The 22,578-nt window shown below is 43.0% G+C and overlaps 1 protein-coding gene across 7 annotated transcripts in view; it reads left to right on the top strand.

Annotated features, from left to right (window-relative positions):
- The window catches only part of LOC107385543 (calmodulin-binding transcription activator 1), a 75,295-nt gene that overhangs the window by 48,394 nt on the left and 4,323 nt on the right, over positions 1 to 22,578 (top strand). For 3 of the 7 annotated variants that reach the window (XM_054750616.2, XM_054750610.2, XM_070549333.1), the window contains exons 9-20: positions 286 to 412; positions 4,688 to 4,822; positions 15,235 to 15,383; positions 15,698 to 15,879; positions 15,954 to 16,032; positions 16,116 to 16,383; positions 17,470 to 18,002; positions 18,075 to 18,220; positions 18,550 to 18,796; positions 18,942 to 19,010; positions 21,694 to 21,839; positions 21,940 to 22,011. In XM_054750616.2, coding sequence (XP_054606591.2) covers positions 286 to 412; positions 4,688 to 4,822; positions 15,235 to 15,383; positions 15,698 to 15,879; positions 15,954 to 16,032; positions 16,116 to 16,383; positions 17,470 to 18,002; positions 18,075 to 18,220; positions 18,550 to 18,796; positions 18,942 to 19,010; positions 21,694 to 21,839; positions 21,940 to 22,011 — 2,153 coding nt within the window. Of the gene's footprint in view, positions 1 to 285; positions 413 to 4,687; positions 4,823 to 15,234; positions 15,384 to 15,697; positions 15,880 to 15,953; positions 16,033 to 16,115; positions 16,384 to 17,469; positions 18,003 to 18,074; positions 18,221 to 18,549; positions 18,797 to 18,941; positions 19,011 to 21,693; positions 21,840 to 21,939; positions 22,012 to 22,164; positions 22,196 to 22,578 lie in introns of all 7 variants that reach the window. The other 4 variants (XM_054750630.2, XM_054750626.2, XM_054750638.2 and 1 more) reach the window with 3 other exon arrangements.

Here is a 22,578-nt window from a genome sequence, read left to right as displayed (position 1 = left end):
GAGGACTCTGTGTTCTTCTGGGGTCAGAATATGTTTGGCTATGCTGGAGTGAACACATGACACTGCGAATCAGACAGTTCAAGATTCATTTTTCTGTTTGGATGTGAAGAACAACACAGCCTCTAGGGTCTGCCACGAGCTCATGATGCCGCTCAGTTTGGTTTCTTAAATCATTTAGATTCCTATGTTCATAATAGATGTCTTAGACACTAATGGAGTTTGTATTAGTGCACATTTTTTAAGAGATTTCCCTTGTGATCATAATGTTTTGTATGTGTTCTTCAGGGAGGGGTGAAGGTTCTGATTACAGGTCCATGGTTGGAGTCAAATAGTGAGTATAGCTGCCTCTTTGACCACATCAGTGTTCCTGCTGCCCTGATCCAGCCCGGGGTGCTGCGCTGCTACTGCCCAGGTGACACACCTTCATATGATCCACTCCCATATCACACAAAATACAAAACACACCTTATCACACTCAACTCCTCTCAGTAAGTTTTTTGCATGAATGTTTATTTGCAAACAGTAATAGGTTGTTTAGAGATGCAGATTTTACTCAGTATAGAAGAGCCTCTGTTTGCAGAAACAGCTAGCTGAGATCAAAGTGTGTTCAGTTCAGTTCGGTGTATTCTGTAAAGCACCTTCAACAACCTCATCAGAAGCCCAGATGCTGAACACAATCATACAGTCACGTGATAAGAACAAATATGGTGTCTTGGAATCTTAAAATAAAGATAAGAAAACAATTAAAACAAGCATAAAACATTTAAATGTCATTGATTAAAAACAAGGCTGCACAGTGGTGCAGTGGTTAGAGCTGTTGCCTTGCAGCAAGAAGGTCCTGCGTTCGCTTCCCGGCCTGGGATCTTTCTGCATGGAGTTTGCATGTTCTCCCTGTGCATGCATGGGTTCTCTCCGGGTACTCCGGCTTCCTCCCACAGTCCAAAAACATGACTGTTAGGTTGTGTTGCCCTGCGATGGACTGGCTCTCTGTCCAGGGTGTACCCCACCTGATTGCCCATTGACCGCTGGAGATGGCCTCCCCTCCCCTCCCCACCCCCCCACTGGTGTTGGTATCGGTAAAATTTAACTGATACCAGGAACCAATACTAATTCAGTTGCTTGAAAATGGCTTCACTGTAAATTGTCATTTCTGTTCACCTAATATTTTAGTTTTGTGATGAGTTTTATTAATATATTTTACTTTTTATCTACCTCACAGTCTTTTTCTGTTGAAAGTAGAGAAGAAAATAAAATCTGTATACCAAATCAATGCATTTTTTGTGTGGTAGAAGTATCGGTATCGGTAGTCAGTATCGGCGAGTACTCAGATCCAAGTATCAGTATCGTATCGGTTTTGAAAAAAGGGGTATCGTTGCATCCCTAAAAAAACATTTTAAACGAGATAAAAAACAACAACAAATCGAGGCAATACTAGGATTCAATTCAATTCAAAAATACTTTATTATTCCCAGAGGGAAATTGATTGCTGTAGTAGCTCAGAATAATAATAATAATCAAGTCATCAAAGAGTTATTGTATATTACAATGGCTGTTGGCAGGAAGGATCTCCAGTAGCGGTCAGTGTTGCAGCCAAACTGAAGAAGCCTCTGACTGAAGACACTCTTCTGTTGTCGGACAGTCTTGTGAAGAGAATGCTCAGGGGGTGTCCATACTTTTCTTGATTCTCTGGAGAATCCTTCTTTGCATTATCTCCTCCAGTGGTTCCACAGTCGTCCCCAGAACAGAACCAGCCTTTGTTATTAGGCTGTTGAGCCTTTTCAGGTCCCTGCTTCTGATACTACTACCCCAACAGACGATGGCTGAAGAGATTACACTCTCAACAACAGACTTATAGAAGATCTGCAGCATCTTGCTACAGACATTGAAGGACCTAAGCGTCCTCAAGAAGTGCAGTCTGCTGTGTCCCTTCTTGTAAACAGCTTCGCTGTTCTTTCTCCAGTCCAGTCTGTTGTCCAGGTGAACTCAAAGGTATTTGTATTCCTCAACCACCTCCACTTCTTCTCCCATGATGGAAACACTGTTTGACTCCACACAGTGTTTGACTCCACCCTGTTTCTTCTGAAGTCTAAAATCATCTCCTTTGTTTTGTTCATGTTCAAGATCAGATGATTGTTTCCACACCATGCCACAAAGCGCTCCACCAGCTCTCTGTACTCAGCTTCCTGCCCATCTCTGATACACCCGACGACTGCAGAGTAATCTGAGTATTTCTGTAGATGACAGATCTCTGATTTGTACTGGAAGTCTGAGGTGTACAGGGTGAAAAGGAATGGTACAGTCTGTTGTGGTGCTCCAATGTTACTGATCGCCTGGTTTGATGTGCAGTTCTTCAGCCTCACAAACTGTGGTCTGTTTGTCAGGTAGTCTTTAATCCAGGCGATAGTTGAGGCCCCACTTGTGTTTTCTGGAGTTTCTGATAAAGTACATCAGGCTGTATTGTATTAAATGCACTGGAGAAATTAAAGAACATGACCCTCACAGTGCTGCCTGCTTTGTCCAGATGACAGTGGGTTGGTTGAAGCAGCTGGATGATGGCATCTTCAACTCCAACTCCATGGCGACAAGCAAAATGCTGCGGGTCCTGATATGTCCTAGTTTGCTTATTCATGTGGACCAACAGGAGTTTCTCCAGGACCTTCATGATGTGGGATGTCAGGGCAACCGGTCTGTAGTCGTCATTGACTGATGGGCGAGCTTTCTTTGGAACTGGAACAAGGCAGGATGTCTTCCACACGACTGGAACCTTCTCCTGGGCCAGGCTGAGGTTGAAGAGGTGCTGCAGAATCCCACAGAGCTGCTCTGCACAGGCCTTCAGTACTCTGGGGCTGACACCATCTGGACCTGCAGCCTTGTTCCTGTTCAGTCTCTCCAGCTGCCTCTTCACCTGACTTCTAGAGACAGATAGGTGGGAGAGGGAGGTAAATGGGGCACCAGCATCTCCTGACTTGGTTGAAGACAGATTTATAGAAGCAGAAGAGTCCATGACTACGTTAGAGGACAAAAGAGCTGGCGTGTGATAGGAAAATGTTGGATCAGAGGAGGATGGGATGTCTGATTGGCTAGGGACAGGCGAGGAGAATGCTGGGTTTGTTCCTGAACTGAACCTATTAAAGAACTTGTTCAATTCATTGGCTGTGTCCAAGCTGCCATCTGTGGAATCCTTCCTCTGCTTGAAGCCTGTGATCTTCTTCATCCCTGACCAGACATCTTTGATTTTGTTCCTCTGTAGTTTGTTCTCCAGCTTCTTCCTGTATGCCTCCTTGCTGTCTCTGATCTTGATCTTCAGTTGCTTCTGTATACTCCTCAATAATTCCCTGTCTCCCTCCTTGAAGGCTCTTTTTTCTCATTTAGCAGATTCTTCAGTTCACTGGTGATCCAGGGTTTGTTATTAGCAAAGCATATCACTGTTCTGGTGGGTATGATGTTGCCCACACAGAAGTTTATGTAGTCAATGACACATCCAGTCATGGCATTGATGTCCTCTTCATATCCTTGGCAGAGAGTCATCCCTGTCACTGAAATGCCATCAGATAAAATTGAGTCTTTAAGTGAAATGTAAAGACTTCAAGCGATGATGCCTGCCAAATGCTTCAAGGCAACTCATTCCAGAGGACTGGAGCCATAACTGCAAATGGGCAATCCCCCTTGATCTGTATTTGGAGCGGGGGACCACCAGCAGCCCCTGCTCCTTCAGGTGAAGAGACCAGGACAGGACATGCCTACGCAGTAGTGCTGACAGCAGTGCCTTGAAGTGCCATGTACACCAGTAGCAGGATCTTGAATTTTGCTCGTTACTGCGATGTGTATTTGTTTAGTCATGTGACAGTGATTGTAATCATCTCAGAAGCATAAATATGTGTGGTGTGTACATAATAACACAAATTCAGCTTTAACAATTTTCAATCCATACAAAATCTGATGATTTTAGAAGCATTAATGTCAGTATATTGGTATTGGCAAATATTAGTTATCGGCCATAACAGTGATATTAATATCTAATGTCTGTATCGGCCCAAAAATTTCATATTGGTGCATCACTATTGCCAATAAATTTATAAAACTTTCTGTTTGAAGATAAAGCCATGTAAACAACAGAAGTACAACTGTTCATACTTCATTTAAACACACATGTTTTTCAATGGAGCAAATTTCTGGAACAAAATGTATTGACACAACACTTCATAAAGACAAAAATAAGAAATCTTATGTATTTTTGAGTCAACAATTAAGAGTTTGATATTGTTTACAATTGAGATTATTTTAATGAACACGGCCATGAAAACAGCGAAGCGGGCAGTTATGTACAAGATGTGTTTCTTCCAGTGTCACTCATTAACATTATGTACTATAAGAGCAGGTGTTATGATTTAATAAAGTTTCCTTTTATTTGTTGAATTGAATGAAATGAACTTGACATGTTTCATCACATGTGATCTTATAAACCAGGGGTTGCAAGCTGATAAATTCTACAAAGTCAAACTTGAAAAATGAAAAGTCTGTGTTTTAAATGTTAATTTAACCTGACATTAAATTGGAATCTCACATGTGAAGTTCTTATGTGTTTTCTGTTAAATAGAAATTATCTGTAATTTGAAACACTTCAAAAGGTAAACACAAACTCCACGCACAGCCACATATTCATGACCTGGTTTTTGTCTTTTTCTAGCTCATGACACAGGACTAGTGATGCTGCAGGTGGCCATGGGTGGTGAGGTCATCTCTTCTTCTGTGGTGTTTGAATATAAAGCACGAGACCTTCCTGCCCTGCCGTCTTCGCAACACGACTGGCTGTCACTGGATGGTGAGAGCAGCTGTTTGTGTCTTACTCAGATAAGAGTGTCTGGTCCCACTCAACACATGACCCTTTTTAGACTCCCCTCCATTACTTTGAACAGAAAGCTTCATCATCAGATGAGAAATCCAGTCAGCTTTTGTGTTAACGGACTGGCATTATTTGACTGAAGTTCTTGTCTTAATATGTTCAAGCAAGCAGCTTTGATCCTAATATGGCATAAGATCCACTCTTAAAATGCTCTCACACTTGGTAGTTTTCAGCATCATTATTAGTTAGTGAAACTGTTTTACTGTTTGATCTGAACAAACCAGTCAAAACTGTAAAACAGTTATCTGCCTGACAACGACAAAAACACTGAATGAATGCTGCTGTAATGATCAAACTGAGTAAAAGGGTTCCTCTGGTGCCGACATCAACAACACTCTAAGAAACGAAAAGTTAAATCTACTGAACCAAGTTATTTGAACTGTTTCCATTAAACCTAGTTGCTCAAATGTAAAAAGTAATATATGTTTACTTTACATTTAAATTGGACAGTTCATGCTTTTAAAGGCATACTAGGCTACATTTTCAGATTTTTAAATCATTTGTTGAGCAAGGATGTGCTAAAATGACTTTTTTTACCATTCCTGTAGAAACTAATGAAGGCTGAGGAGACATTTGAGCAGTTAGATTAAGGTGTTAACAAGACGAATGCACAGCAAGGAGATACGTTTCCCTTTTGGTTTTACTAAACAGACAATAGGGGGTGCTAAAAGCAAGCCAAACTGCTTAATATCCCTTGAGCCAGTATGTGCTAAAATTACCCTTTACAAGGATGATGAAATGTCTCTCAGACCCCCACCGCCCCCTGTGACCAGAATATTGCACTTGAAACTTTAGAGTTGCTGGTCCAGTGACCAATCCTTGTTAAATTTAGTAAAGTGGAGCTGACATACCTGGTGCTGCAGTCTGCTTCCAGCATGTTTCCTGTAAGTTTTAGATCATGAACGCTGTTGATTTGTTTGATTCAGTGATTTGTCACTCCTGTAGAACTAATGAAGGTTGAGGAGACATTTCAGCAGCTAGATTAAGGTGTTAAAAAGATGAATGCACAGCGAGGAGATAAGTTTTACTTTTTGTTTGATTAATGGACACTAGGGGGTGCTGAAAGCAAGCCAAAACGTCTTCCTTTTTTCATCTAAGACCCAATCCCAATACTCGCACTTCCACCCTTGCACTTTTCATTTGCCTGATCCCGACCAGGGGTGCAAGTGCGTAGGGTGTCTTGATTTTCAAATGCGGAAGTTGATAACGCCCCTTTTGCAACCTTGATCCGCACTTTACCCAAGTCTGCAGCAATGCAGACTTTAGTGAAGGGTCTTACCCACAATCCATTGCTACAGGAGAAAAGAATGAAGTGCCTTTTTTGAAAATATGTATTTTCTAATGAAAGTTGTTAATTTAGAATGATTAGTTGATGCTCTAAAACTTTTAGACAAAGCAACAATGAATGTAAATTTATTTCAAATAATCGGTTGTTTTTTTGAAAGTTGTTAATAAAGGTTTTTTTAAAAGTATCACAACGACCAGAATCCCGGCATGCGTTGTGGTTGAGGACGCAATGCTCCCTGTCTCAATTCTTGCGTACTATGCACTCGAAGCCTTACAGCGCACTTTCTCCAAGTGAGCTTTGCTGAAGACTGCAGGGCGCAGTGCGAGTATTGAGAATGGGCCTACATCATTCAGTTGTGGTCCATATACAATGAAACTGCAGTTTCTAGGCCTGCATTCCTTCCGGCCCTTCCTCTACTCCTGTTCTGAGGAGAGTTGTTGTGGGGCAGTGTCTTTAAATGAAAACAAAGGCGCTGCATACCGTGCCCCCTACAGCAAGCAGAACCTTCTATTCCATCCCATTCCACAATTGTTGAAGTTTTTTAGAGAAATGATAATCTAGTGTTGCAGAAAGGTGGACAGAAAGGTGGGCACATGCTCAGGTGTTAAAAGGTTAACTTAGACACATTTATTTACAAAAAAGGGAAATAAATGAACAGAGACTAATTAACACAAATGGACTAATTGGCAGCAACGAAAATGGTAAAACAAAATAACCAATAATCAAGGAAACCCCTGCACACACAGAACACAAATTAGCTAAAAGAATTAAAGCAAAGACCACCAACAAGACAACAGGACAGAGATTACATCTCCAGCCTGTTGCTCCCTGATGATGAGGGCTGGATGGCTTTTATTTAGTGAGTCCTCATTCAGCTGCAGATTGCCATTGCCACCAGCTGGCAGCTTCAGCGTGGAGCCGGACAAGTGCAGGAGGAGCCAGATGCTGCAAAACAACTCCTCTCACACAGAAGGGGTAAAAACAGAGGAGTGAGAAATGACAACCTCACCTCAACCTCAACATATAAGCACAAAAACATCAGACAGTTCACAGTCATGAGACTCTGATGGGTAGGTGCGGGGAAGGCCGGGAACCTGTTTCCCCCAGAGAGAGCCGCAGCCTCAGTGCATGCGCTTGATCACTGTTGTACGTAGGTGGGAGGGAGATCGAGGGTGTGGAGAGACCATTGACTCCTTCCATTGGTGACCTTGCCAGGCTAGACCACCAATCCGAAGGCAGGGGGTAGAGCGGGTTTCACAGCATCTGTCTGCATTACTTAGTGGAGGTTTTTTTTTCGTTTCGCAGCTGAAGGCTACCAGGGCGCCAGATTCAGAGAAGCTTTTGGGCAGGCAGAGATCATTTCCTCTCAGCCTTATAATTCTAACTAGTTTTCAGTCACTCAAATCAAATAATCAGAATAAAACTTGCCCATACAGATCAATGGCTTTCTCCAAGAGAAAGATGAGCGCTAACATCAAGATCGCAGTGAGGCGATTCCTCCCAATCCCCACACATTTCTCTCCTGCTGCTCCCTCACATCATCACACAAACATGCACATAAGACCTTGAGGGGTGGACAAGTCAGGGAGTGCGCGTATGGACCCCATTTCCGCATTCCTGTGGCAACCTGCCCCCCAATTTTATTTGCACCTTACACACTTCCACCAATGACATTCCACGCAAACACACACTTAGGGCCTTGGGAGTGAGCACATTCAACGGCATTTGGCAGGGGGATTTCTCTGCCTCCTCCCAAGGGCCAGTACCCACTTCCAATTTTAAACTGCACTTAGACACTGAGGGTTGTGGGTGCAAGTGGGGTGGTGTGGTGGCATCAGCTGGCATAGGCCAGACGATGCCCGTACTGCCCGCTCACCACAGCCATGGAATACACCTCATCAACATTCACTAACACTATATTGGAGCAGGCAGAGGGAGACTAGGGGTCTTAGCACACCTCTGTTGTCGCTTGGCTTCCTGGGGCTGGAGGCTAGGAGGGAGATCCAGCCATCCGGTTGGGGTCTGGGGTGGTGGGTTGCTGTGCTCAGCATTGGGTGGGGGAGCCTGCTCATCAGCACCCCAGCAGAAAGGATCGATCTCTGGGAACCGGTAATGGTTGTACCCCATGTGCAGCAGTACCGGGACCAGAGTGAATAGGAAGTGTATGGGGAGCATGAGTGGGTGTCCGGCGCGCATTTTTGTAAGTCTTTGGTTGTATGTGCATGTGTGAGCATGAGGGAGGGAGTGTGTGACTATGTTTGTGTATGACTGTATATGTCAGGTGGGGCCTTTGACTCCTCCCTTCTCCTGGGACTTCTTTTGATGATATAGATCTTCGTCTCCCCTCTCCCCGCCACACCTGGTGTGGAGTGCGGTGCCTTGGTCTGCCTGGGTCGTGGCTCCCGGGTCATGGGGTTTAAGATTTTTGGCATCTGCCTGACCAATCCCGGTGGCTGCCTGGTGGGGTCTGGGTCCCTGGGCTCTGCTGGGTCCCCGGCGGGGTTGGTCGCCCCTGGGTCCCGGGTCGCTGGGTCCCGGGCTCGGCCGGCTAGGGGGTGGGAGGCTGCTGGCGGGCCTGTGGGCTTGCCACCGATATCTCCCGGGACTCTGCCGGCTGCTGGTTGTGGCCCCCCGGGGCGATCCTCTGCGCCTCTCGAGGGGAGCGGGGGCTTTTCTGGTTGCAGTCTCCCTGGGGTTCCTGTGCTCTGGGGCAGCTCCTGGATCTCTGGGACTTGGAGCTCTCTCCGTCTCCTGCACATCTTTAGGGGGCAGATCTGTGACCCCTCACACTCTCTATTGGACGCTCCTATAGATAAACCTTATATAAACAAGCGCGTGTACACACACAGGTGCTCACATGGTGCTCTCATAAGTATGGACTTGGGCACATTAAACACAGGTCTTAAGGCTATGGTGGGCACTTATTTCATGGTGATTTATTATCGTGTGATTGTTTAGTTAAACAATGTTGATTATATATTTCTTCATCAAGTTGACGCAGTGATAGCTTGATCTTGTTGTATTGTTGTTGTGTCCCATTTTTTGTTTGTTTTTTGTTTTTGTTTAGTTTTTTCTTCTTCTCTCTTTCTGCAGGTCTAGAAGCAGACTCTTGTTCATTATTGTTTATTTTTGTGTTGAACCGATCACAAACGGAACCATCTAAACTGACAGATGAAATAACACAACATGCATATGCTGTTTATTGGACAGTAATGCTGTATTATTATGCAGTTACATAATAATTTCATAATAAGTAGATCCGTGGACATGTGTAGATTTGAGAAGGCTAGGTATTTGATAACACTACTAATTTAAGCTAAGAGTATTAAAGATAAAATATTTTATAAAGAGTGGAACCCCCTGTGCATCACCCACTCACAAACTGGTGCTGCACAGCTGATAGGCCCTGACAATAAAAAGTCAGAAGGCTGGAGCACAAAGGTGAGCCAAAGTTTGATAGGTACGAATAAAAAAAAGAAACTAACTTTTCAACACTGGATGTGTTTTTGTCAGTTACCATGTACTATTTTATGTTAAAGCTTTGAAATGTGGAAAAACAATTGTCCAAACTGCTTCTGTCATTGACACAAGCCCAGCACACCTGACAGGCAACAATGAAATCCTGGATGGATTTAGGCGGCTGTTATTATGTCTTGTCTATTCAGAGGTGGTGGGGTTCGTTCTTAAGGTTGCTGGATACATTTCCAACTTCAACCATTTACATTTCAAAATGTCCTTGGGCAAGGTCTGAGTGTGTTCTGCTGAATTAACCTGTTCTAAAGTAAGTTTCTTTAATAATTTAGATTTATTCCGAAAATTCTAACCTCATTAAACCTCTACCAAATGTACCTTGCAGTGTCACATCATCATTAATGTTGCACGTATGCACATTCTTTTCATAAATGTCAGGAGCATGTAGCAACAAGGACCTGAGATTTTTTTTTTATTCCAGTGTGCCAAACTTTCTTGTCTTGATCAATAGTTCTATACATTCTACTTTTTTTAGCCTTGGCTGCTTCTTTCCTCTCACTTTCCGTTCAGTCATTGTATCTGCACATGGCAGCATGTTATGTGGTTTATGCTTAAAATGAGGCAAGTGGACATGTGAAGTAGAGGTCAACCAATATTGTTTTTTTATTGCCGATGCCGATACATAAAGGTAATGGTCAATTTGTGCTGCCGACAAATTGGGCCGATTTTCAAGGCAGATGGCAAGACATTTTCCACCTTATTTTCATGCTAAAATGTCATCATTAACATCAGTTGATGCATAAAATTTCTGAAGCTGAATCAGTTTTTGAAATCTAAATTCAGCCAGCTGTTGGATTTCAATGTTGTGCTCTGCTGAGTGTTAAAATCAGACATCTAACTAAAGTTAATCAAATAAATCAGTAAAATTACCAGATGTTCAAAACTAGTAAATAAATAAAATAATTTAGTTGCAAAACATTTTTAGAGCACTTGTTTAAGCACGTTATTCAGGAAAGTAGAAATACATTTAAATAGAATTCAGCAGCTGCACCAGGCTGCCCGGGGATGTGCCTGACTTTAAACTGACTTTACCAAGGAGTTATATCAGCAATGCTGATATATAAAAAATGCCAAATATCTGCCTATTATATCAGCTGACCGATATATCGGTCAACCCCTGATGTGGAAAACAAAACTTCTTCATAAACTCAATGTAATTTTTCACTCAGCAATCCGTTTCACTACTCATCATTGTGATCTGTACTCACTCGTTAAATGGCCATCACTCCATTCCGGCAGGATGTTCAATTTGTATCAATTTATATAGAAACTTTCATCAGTAGAACACTGTCATATCTTCACCCATTAGTCACTTCCAACAACCAGCGCAATTTATGTTCCAGTAACTTATTCTCTGTGGTTATTCTCAAAGCTCGCACCTCCTTTGGCTGCTCCTCATTCCAGTTTGCTGCTTCCAACGACTGGAATGAGCTGCAAAAATCACTAAAGCTCACTACCTGCATTCCATCATCTACCTTCAATACTTCATTGCAATCAGTAGTTCCTGATCATTGTGCCTGCTTCTGAGCCCTTGAAGACTGTTTTGATTGCTTGTACATATTGTACATGAGAACAGTCCTTTGTTTTTATGTCTAACTGTTTTATCTTATTGTTTTCTTGTGTGATTGTATCTTATCTATCTGTTTTTCTTGGTGAAAAGCTAATTATGTGTCTGTTGCTGCTGCCTATGGCCAGATCTTCGTTGTAAATGAGAATAAGTTCTCAATCAACTCATCTGATTAAATAAAGGTTGAAAAATAAAAGAGGTGTCCATTCTGAGGAACTGCAACCAATGAACACCTTCTAAACAGAAAACCATTATTTTTATTGATAATTTAGCACAAATTGTGTCTTTGTGACAAACTAAGTTTCCAAAGTATTTTGTTGTGTTTTTGACTGTTATGTGTCAACATTTCTGTGGTTCCTCCTTTGAGTTTAGGAAGCATTCTGCTGCCCATAATAAAAATTAAAACAATTAAAACTATAACCAAGACCACCTTAAACCGTAAAGAGAAAATGTGGCTTAGTGGAAGAAAAACACATCAAAATGAGAGACGACTTAAGACATGGCATGATGTATTTCAAGAAAGACCTGTTGATATCATTTAGGAAAGAAAATGCTCATGTTATCTTGTGAGGACTTTCATATACTGCTTTGTGCCCTCACCATGTGTGGAAATACATTTTCTCTTTGTTGTTGGTTGTAAAAGGAATCATAGCCAACACAAACCAGTTGTATTCAATATTTGTGTCTGATAATGACTTGTTTATCCTAGCTTGTTTATTTGGAACACACATAGGCACTAATTAGAGAACTTCTTACATTGTAATTAAAGGAGGGTAAAGCCGCAGAGGCTATTGAGTGGTTTACATAAAGACAATGAAGGACGCTTCCATCTATTTGTGGGGCTTGTTTTAAGTGTACTTCCCGCTCTGGGGTCATGTTAATCTGGTACGTTTGCATTTTGATGCACGAAGCATCCTGGAACCCCCTCCCCGGGCCAGGTATGTCCTGACTCCATGTTTGCCTCCGTCTCCGCGTTGCGCAATGCGGCTTTTTAGTCACAGCAGGCTGCCTGCTGGCTGGAAAGGACAAGGACACGACGACGGAACAATGCCGCTCCTTTTGACTGGAAACCTCTGGACAGCTATCTCCATCAGTGCGCTGCTCAAAGACAGCCGAGCCAGACGAGCTCCGTGTGTCTGAGCGGAGAAAGCGAAACTTGCGCTTTGTTTGCCGTTAAATAACAGAGCAACAAGGCTCTCTGCGGGGGTAGAATAGAGTCAAAATAGCATGATTCTTATCAAACACACCACATTGTCCCGTTTTAGCAGTGTGTGCAGTGTGTTGGGGGGCGATGACGACCGAGCCTCTTGCAGCTCGGAGTGTGGCGGGCGGATTTGAAGCGCTGCTCTCCCCCTCGCACACACAACGTGGAGACGGCTCTCTTCCTCCCTCCCTCCCCCTTTTATTTGTGTTTTGCACGGTTGGAGTAGCGACCTGTGAGCCCGAAACTAACGGAGGTTGAGCAGAAGCAGGAAGGAGAACAAAAACAGCCGCAGATAGAGACGCGCTGGTTTGTTATTTTGTTTTATTTTTGGCGCAAACTGCTCGTCGCGCGCTGTTTACTGGCGTCCAGGTGTGTATTGTTTGCAGCTGCGTGTTTTTTGTTTGTTGTGGTGCTGTAGATGTGGCTGGGTAAAATCGTGGCTGTATTGATGCAATGTGCAATGTGGCGCCAATTTAGTTACACACCTTATAATTAGGCCTAGATAATTAGCTGATTAGAGCTGCTGCTTTCAGCACTTAAAGGAGTGGACAGCTCCACTGAAGCAAACAAAGGAGGCTAGCTCCTGTAAAGGCCTTCCACCACACATTAGTTGGATTTCTACAGATGTGCTCTGCCTTTTGCCTTTTTAAGAATAACATTCTGATTGATTAATCCAGATTAAAACTTTTTTTATTGATCAGCCTGAAACAAAGCACATGCACGTATTTTTTTAGGTTCATGACCTTGCTATGCCAGTTTTAAGAAGACCAACTGAGAGCTATTTTTAAAAGGATTTTATAACAAACCTTAAGGCTTCCAGTTTAACAAGCCATTGCAAATAATCCAATTTATGCCATGAATAACATATCTAGCAGCATCATTAGTTTTACCAACTTTAAGTCTGTCAGAATTTTGTTTTTGGTGTAAAAAATGGTGTTTTATGTGATCTTGTTGTAAATGTTTTGCTGTTGTAACTTCGTACTGTGTCAATCTAGTGCATACGATCAAAAATGGGCACAGGAGTTAAGTGCTCGCCCGTAATCGGAAGGTTGCAGGTTTGAGCCCCGCTCAGTCTGTCGCTGTCGTCGTGTCCTTGGGCAAGACACTTAACCCACGCTGCCTGCTGGTGGTGGTCGGAGGGACCGGTGGCGCCAGTGCTCGGCAGCCTCGCCTCTGTCAGTGTGCCCCAGGGCAGCTGTGGCTACATTGTAGCTCATCCCCACCAGTGTGTGAATGTGTGTGTGTGAATGGGTGAATGACTGATTGTGTTGTAAAGCGTCTTGGGGGGTTCCAGGACTCTAGAAGGCGCTATATCAAATACAGGCCTTTTTTTCCCCCAAAAATGTGGAAAATAAAGCCTCATAAATTTTAGAGGGAAACCATTGTTGATTTTCATAGAAGATGCACCGCTCTAGTTCTGAGTGTTGATACTGGATTCTGATCATTTCTTAGAGCTGGTTTAGCCCAAAAATGTTGGTTAGTTTTTCTAGAGAACAATATTAATCAGAAAACCTTTTCTGGTTATCTGAATTTTTTGGGCCATGGCAGTAAATAAACACTTCCCAGAAAGGATCTGTTGTCACGTATCTTTTACTGATAATTTAAGGACGGGGGGGAAACGTCAGATTTTTTTTACTCTTCATTGGTCCAGGTGTACAGGTGAAACTCAAACAATTAGAATGTGGTGCAAAAGTCCATTTGCTTCAGCAATTCAGCTTAGACTGAGAAACCATATAAAGACTCAGAAACCTTTTGCAGGTGTTTAGGACTCTTAGTCTGTATTGAATATTGAATATTTTCACAATATTCTAATTGTCTGAGATTTTGAATGTGGGAGTTTCATAAGTTGTAAGCCACAATAATCACAATTATAACAAATAAAAAGGTTTTAAATATCTGGCTTTGCATGCAATGGGTTTCTTGTATGTTAGTTTCACCTTTTAAGTTAGGTTACTGACATAAATGAACTTTTGCACCATACTCTATTTTTTAGAGTTTCTTCTGCAGTGCATCAGAAGCACAGATAACATTCCCATCCCCTACTCTACCTGATTTTTCTGTTTCAGATCAGCTGACCACAGATTAAGCCAATTATACCAAAAATTCGCCAGTTTCTGGTGCATTGCTACTTGTGCAGTATGCCTTCATGTGAGAAACTTAATCCAAATCATCCCTGGGTGTTTTTCACACAAAATTGCCAATTTTCATGACTCCATCGGTTTATTTATCAGTGATTAAAGATGATCTATTGTGAAAATGTGCGATGACACATTTGAAAACATTGTTTAGATTAGTTAAAAACAAAGAGATGTGTTTTCATGTGTTTGGCAGCAACAGTTTAGGAGCACTTTCCTCAGTCATTTTGGTGGAATCAAGACAAACTTTTACTCTTGAGCCTTTTTGTCACTTTGTCTCCAACCTCTCTATTGACTCTGAGCCACAGAAAGAGAAAAAACAAGAGAAATGAGAGTAGAGGGAAACACACTGGAGTGAGAAAGCAGCAGGTGGGATGATATAAGGTGCACTGCAGCAAAACTGCAGCAGGATTTAAACTAAGGGTCAAGAAAACACACACAAATTACCTCTCCACCAACTAATAAACATTTGTTTATCGAGTTTACAATTTCTCTGATTAATAGCTTTTATATAAGATTTTGTTTTTCTGAGTAGATTTGAACATAATGCTTAATGGTTTTACCCAAACCAGCCGGTGTTTACACTTCTCACCTGCATCACTACAGACACCCAGTTCAGGATGTCTATCTTGGAGCGCTTGGAGCAGATGGAGCAGAGGATGGCTGAAATGACCAATCAGAACCCCAGCTCAGATGCCATGGCAACCAAGGGCGGAGGAGTGGATGGGGGAGGAGCCTCAGATCAGCGGTCTCAAGTAAGCCAATGGTTCTGCTGGAGTGAAACATTTTCTTTCTCAGCTAAATGAAAATGTTGTGGATGAACAGCACAGTCAATGTGGAATGTTCATGTGGAACTAACAAATCAGAAAGGAATCGTTTGATAAATAATTCCTATACTATCCAAAGCATCAACAGCTAAAGTTTTATAATCATGTGAAAAATTGCATAAAGATACATTATTTCTATCTTTAATTACATTTTAACTGTCCACAATTAAATATTAGTAATCTTCTAGAAAAATGCCCAAAGATAAATCTTATTTTACGCTTTTCCTTGTTCAACCCTCTAGATTTCTGATCACGGCACATTTGAAGGTCGTGTGGTGGTGGTGTGTGAGAAGATGATGTCTCAGTCATGTTGGGCCTCTTCCAATCAGCTCATCCATAATAAGAACTCCAGAGGAATGACGTTACTGCATCTGGCTGCAGCGCAGGGTTACGCGGGGCTCATCCAGACACTCATTCGCTGGCGGTGAGTAACACTCAGACACAACACCGCCGTGAAGGCTGAGACGGCCATTTCACTTCTGCTGTCTCACTCCTCAGCACAAAGCACGCCGACAGTATTGACCTTGAGCTGGAAGTGGATCCTCTCAACGTCGACCACTTCTCGTGCACGCCGCTTGTGAGTAATCGATGCCTTAATGTGATGGTGTTTTTCTGTTTTTTTTTCTGTCAGTAACGTTTGTTTCATTTTGTCCTCCACAGATGTGGGCTTGTGCTCTGGGTCACACCGAGGCAGCGCTGATTCTTTACCAGTGGGACCCGAGAGCTCTCGCCATTCCTGATTCTCTGGGACGCTTGCCGTTGAACATTGCCCGATCCCGCGGTCACACTCGACTGGCTGAGCTCTTGGAGCAGCTGCAACAAAGTCCTCAAACTCAGGGCCAGCCTGCAGAGAGTTGGATGGATAGATGGAGAGGAGGAGCCCAGACTGGGGGAACTAGCAGCGACCCTGCCACCAACCCAAACTCAGGTGCAAGTGCTTGCTATGGTTTGTTGGCTAATTGCACTCAGGGGGAATTCTGTTTTATGTTCAGGACCAGGTTACACATCAATACAATGGCTGGCATTCTTTAAATAAATAAATAAACAAACAAACAAATAAATAAATATGAATCTGGTAATCTGACGCTCAGTGAGCTCATGACATATATGTGGAAGGTGATGTGGTATCTGAGCATATTCTAATTTTTGAAGGTTCTTCTCATCCTTAATAAGAATTCTAGAGAAATGACGTTGCATCTGGCTGCAGCGCAGGGTTACCTGTTTTGCCTGTTGCGTTTGATTACAGTGTTTTAAATTAAAATATCACATGCTAGGGTTAGGGTTAGTGTGACTCATGACTGCACGTGGTGTCACGTGAGGGTACTCAGAAATAAACCCAAATGCAGGAGGCAGGATGACTTGGTCCAGTTCTGAGTTCCTTTAATGACAAAAACATCACCACATAAGTGTGAAATAAGGCTTAACAGGTTTTACTTGAAACAAGACTACAAATGGCAATCCACAGACTCAAAGCAGCACTACAAAACAACAGCTGCTTAAATACAAGATGTGGCAATCAGGATATTGCAGCAGTCAGCTGTGGCGCTCCCCGGTGCTCCACAGAGGGATAGGAAATGCAGGAAGAGCACAGCCAACCTGCACAGAGAAGAAACACACATTAAAACACAATCATGAGGTGTAGACCACAACATGTAGTCATTCTCTGTGTTTAGGGAATAAGTGTATAGCCAGATAGGATGAATCGACCCATGTACATAGTGTTGTAATATATCTCGTGTGATAAAAGTGAAAATAAATATTTGTGAACTAATGACTCGTGTTTCTCGAGTCGCTCTTTCACTCGTGGAGGCTTATGAGTCCTGGCAGTGTCGTCCCATGTTAGAGGGTTGTCAGTTATTGTCAGACAACTTGTAAGCAGATCAAACACAACAAGAGCCCTCTAGCCTTTTTTTGTGTGTGTGTGGTTAGAAAATCCCATTTAGAGGGAATTCATCCAGCCTTTGTAAGACTTGTTTTTATTCTCTCTTATTTTTGACCATCTTTGCCTTTCCAGAGATGAGGAGAAACCGAGCAGAGAGACAACAGGACAACCAGAACCAGAGCTGGGGCCAAACTGGACAAAGAACCCCACCAGAACCCCAGGGAGAGCAAGGAGATCCACCCCCAGCCAAGAGACTCAAATCCAACCCAACGAGCCAGCAACAACTAGCTAACTCACCCCCCAGCGCCAGCCCCATCAACTCCCACCTCAACTTTTCTCCGAGTCCTAATCCTCAACATTCCATCCTCCTCAAATCCTTACAGACTCAATCCTCTAACCACAGCTGCCAGAATGCACCTCTTTCCAGCTCCAGCCCCAGCCGGCCTCAGCTCCCCGGTGCCCCATTCTCCCACCTGCAGGCCAGGATAGGGGAGTCTGACGGGGGCAGCAGATGGAGCCTGAGACAGGCTCTCGGGCACCACAGTCTAGCCAGAAGGATTCAAGGAAAAGAGCGATTGGCTCTTTACCTGCACCAGAGAGTGCTGTCTGATAGGGGAGAGGAGACAGAGTTGCTCACCTATCACGATAACACAGAGGACATACAGGTAAGAGGAGCAATCCTCCTGTTGATCCCATGTTTCCTACAGAGTAATGTCATGTTTTATACCTTGTTGCAGGTGGACATTGCAATGCTTGCTGATCACTTCATGGGTGCTTCAGCTGAGAGCCTTAAGCAGGCTGTGGACACTGAAGCAGATGCTGGGAAGGTTGAGATCAGCAGTGATGTAAAGTCACTGTCAGGCTATCTCAGTGAGGTAGAAAGGTAAATGCCACCTCTGCATCGAACCTCCCCGCTGAAAAAAAAACAGCACCTGTTGTGTTTTGTTTTGGATGATGGTCCAGCATGCATGTCTAGAATCCAATTAACAGCATCCCATGCTGGACCATCATCCAAAACAAAACATATCCTGCTTTTTTCAGCGGCTGAAACATCAGTCAGATGTTTCTATTTCACAGTCAGAAATTAAACAATCTACTTGTTAGGTTGATGAAATAGAGCCATGTTTGTTCAGCAGTGATATGTGTGTGTTGCTTAAACTCAACACACAGCTTACAGAGCTAAACTGTGTCTGTATTTTGCTGTTTGTACAGGTTTCTAAAGTTCAAGCCCCAGACTCCTAGCCCCAAACCAAATTCCCTCTCAGGGCTGGAGGATCAGCAAAGTCCTCGAGCTAACCAAGCCGCGCCCTCTCCATTTGATTGGAGCTCTTTCGTCTGTGCAGCTATGAAAGAGGAGAGGTTAAAAACAAACTCCTCTTGTCTAGCCATGACTGAAGCCGAGCAGCAAGAGCTGTGTGAGACCATCAGACATGCTCTGCACTCCCTCAGAAAACACAAGGCAAGTGTGACCTCCAGTCTTTCACAAACACACACGGTGGTACACTGACTCAGTTTTATTCTCTTTAATCCAGCTCAAAAAGCTCATGATGACAACGTATCAGTGTCAGTCACTAAGGTCGGCTTTTTCCTGATCTCTTTTCCAGGGTCCCATTCAGGAGCAACACAAAGAGGTTGCGGCAGTGATCCAACGCTGTTATAAAAGATACAAGCAGGTAGGATCAGACTATTTTGTAAAGAGTCCAACAGCTTTAATAGACTTAATGTAGTCATGTTTGAGTGTTTACAGTGATCCCTCGTTTATCGCGGTAGATGCGTTCCAGACCTGGCCGCGATAGGTGAAAATCCGCGAAGTAGGGACACCATATTTACAGTATTTATTTAACAGGTACGTATTCAGAGTTTTAAAACCCTCCCTTTACATAGAAATTTTTTTTACTTGGTTTTTTATAGTTTTATTACAAAAAGTGCATTTTATGATGAAATTGATGGAAAAAAAACAGGAATTTCTTGATATTTCGCATAGAAAAATACCGCGAATCAGCGAATTTCCCTTGAATAAGGCTCCAAAGAAAAAATCTGCGAAGTCGTGAATCCGCGATAAACGAACCGCGAAGTAGAGAGGGATCACTGTAAATTAATCAAAGGCATGCAGCAGGAGGCAGGGTAGAAGGTTTTACATGTTTAATGACAAAAACAAGTGTGTGTGTGTGGGGGGGGGGGGGGGGGGGGGGGGGGGGTCAAGAAACTCATCAGTGAAAACTGCCAGTGTGGCAGTGAGCTCTAACAAAGGACACGGGGAAATAATAACAAAAGCTAAACTGCTTAAATTGATTTTCAAGGCAGTAAAAAACAACTTAGGTGTGTTCTTGCTGTGTCTTTCTAATTCCATGCTTTCGTTCTTTTTAAACACAGAAACAGTTTTGTTTACCTGTTTTGTAGCTACAGTTTCGCCGACGGCTGCCGGCTTCTTCAGGCTGACGCTGATGGTGGCACGTCACTTCCTTCTCCGTTTATCTGCGGGCAGCAGAGGACGTTGTCGCCCTCTACTGCCCGCTCTCCCCTCTCCGACGATGCAGTCCCATGCGTGGTCCAGCGTGTAAACTCCGTCATCCCTATTCATGGTCCCACATCCACGTCTCCTTATCTCGATTGCTTCCTTGATCCATCTTTTGTGTTTTTGTTGTTCGGTGGTTAATCAGAACATTATATCACCGAGCAAACATAATAACAGAAGAGAGAGACCGTAAACAAGAAGACAAACACATACAACACGCTTTAAAGACCTGCAGATACCCGACATGGGCGATAAACAAAGAAAACAACAAACAAAAACAGAAAGCAAAGAACAACCCAAAAAAAGAACCAGAAACCCAGAAAGACAAGAACCAAAACCAGTGATAACCCTACCATACATCAGAGGCATAACGGAAAAAATAAGAGCAACAATGAAAAAACACAACATAAACACACCAACAAAGCCATACACAACAGTTAGAAACAGACTAGTGCACCCAAAAGACAAAATATCAGCTGGACAAAAATGTGGAGTCATTTACGAAATCCCATGCAAAATATGCAATAAAACATACATAGGAGAAACCGGACGCCAACTCAATACACGAACAATAGAACATAGAAAGGAGTGCGAGAAAGAGGCAAATCGTAAACACACAAGAGCAGCAAAAGAAGAAGCAGAAAGTACAATAAAAAAGTCAGCCGTAACAGATCATTGCTTAAGAGAAAACCATATAATGGACTGGGACAGCACACGGATCATAACCACCGAACAACAGAAATACAAAAGATGGATCAAGGAAGCAATCGAGATAAGGAGACGTGGATGTGGGACCATGAACAGGGACGACAGAGTTTACACGCTGGACCACGCATGGGACTGCATCGTCGGAGAGGGGAGAGCGGGCAGTAGAGGGCGACAACGTCCTCTGCTGCCCGCAGATAAACGGAGAAGGAAGTGACGCGCCACCATCAGCGTCAGCCTGAAGAAGCCGGCAGCCGTCGGCGAAACCGTAGCTACAAACAGGTAAACAAAACTGTTTCTGTGTTTAAAAAGAACGAAAGCATGGAACAGTAAAAAACAATCTTTGCTTTTTAGACATTTTATTTTCATTTCACTCTAAAAACTTTCCTGCACTACTTGAAATAAAGTAAATATTCTTAAATATGATCAAATGTTCTTGTTTGAGTTTAAAAAAAATCTGCCAATGGGGAACGCAAAAGCTGCTCGGCAAAAATTCTTAAAATAAATCTAACGATGGATTATATTGTTAGAATTTTTGCCAAGCAGCTTTTGCTTTCCCCATTGGCAGATTTGTATTTTTTACTCAAAACAAGAACATGTTTATCATTTTTAGGAATGTTTACATTATTTCAAGTATTTACCATATAGGAAATGTTTTTCTTTTCAGACTAAAAAATAAGATAACCTTTCTCACAACATGGCTTTCCATATTTTGGTTCTTTTCTACACACGGAGTAATAGAGATTAGTTTTTAACTTCTTCGGCTACTGCTGTCACCTTCACCAGAGCCTTGCTGATGTTGGTGGCATCACTTCCATCTCTGTTTATCTGCAGGCAGAAAAAAACAGCTTTCTTACTTTCTCGAAAATCTGTTTTTGCATTGATTATTTTCATACATCTTTAGATTTAAATATTTGTTTTTGATCAAATAACTACTTTGTAGGTTTTTGAATTAGATTTAGTTTTGGATATAACACATTTGATGATCAAAAAGATAATCTAAGTTAGTTTGATGTTAGCAGTTTTGTTTTAACTGAGGCATCAGTTTAATTATGAGACACCCAACATTTAGGAGATTAAACTGGAAATGAAAATGGTGACACAAGACTTTGCATTTCTGCCCTTTTCTCTCTCAGTATGCACTTTATAAAAGGATGACCTTAGCAGCCATCCTGATCCAGAGTCGTTTCCGGAGTTTCCACGAACAGAGGAAGTTCCGGCAGAGTCGCAGGGCAGCGGTCCTCATCCAGCAATACTACCGCTCCTATAGGCACTCCCTCAGGTACCTCACATTCACACATGGACAACAACTCTCAGGGATTAGGTAAAGGTGAGATGAAGCAACAATGTCTTACACTGGTGTTTTTCCTGTGCTTCCACAGCAGCCTCATAACTAAAAAACAAAACCAGGCTGCTCGCAAGATCTTGAGGTTCCTGCTCCGCTGCCGCCATAGGTGAGGCATCATTCTCCAACACACCCTTAAGCTCTTCCACACACACACACACGGGAATGCTAATAAACACGTGATGCAAACACTGGCCACTAGGATACCTGCACACACTTCACTGGTGCTAATAGTTGGTGTTGTTTTGCTGTTCCTGTGAAGCCCCTTGATGGACCACAGGCCTCTGAACCAGGTGAGTCCCCCCCCTCGCTCCCTCCCTTTTGGAGGCCATTGCCCGTTTGCATGACGGCAGATGGATGGAGGAGGAGGAGTTCCTGGATTATCATCCTTCCCTCCTGCTCTCTTCCTCCCTCCCTCCTTCCCTCCCTCCCTCTGTCTTTTTCTGAGGACTGCCGAATTATGTCAGTAACTGTGCATGACTGACAGACAGAGGAGTCTTCTTGGGGGCATGTTCTGACTGTTATCACCACGGGACTCTGAGGGTTGCTTGGCCTGCCTGTTATAGCGTGCGCCTCAATGGGTGGGGAAGATAACAGGACTGTGTGTGCTTGTATGTGAAGGATGGGGATTTAAAGAGGCTTGCTGAAAAACTGTTCGGTTTCTCTGGTTTGCCTT

This window comes from Nothobranchius furzeri, chromosome 3, assembly GCF_043380555.1.
Source record: "Nothobranchius furzeri strain GRZ-AD chromosome 3, NfurGRZ-RIMD1, whole genome shotgun sequence".
NCBI lineage: Eukaryota > Metazoa > Chordata > Actinopteri > Cyprinodontiformes > Nothobranchiidae > Nothobranchius > Nothobranchius furzeri.
This window is presented reverse-complemented; position numbering and strand designations above follow the sequence as displayed.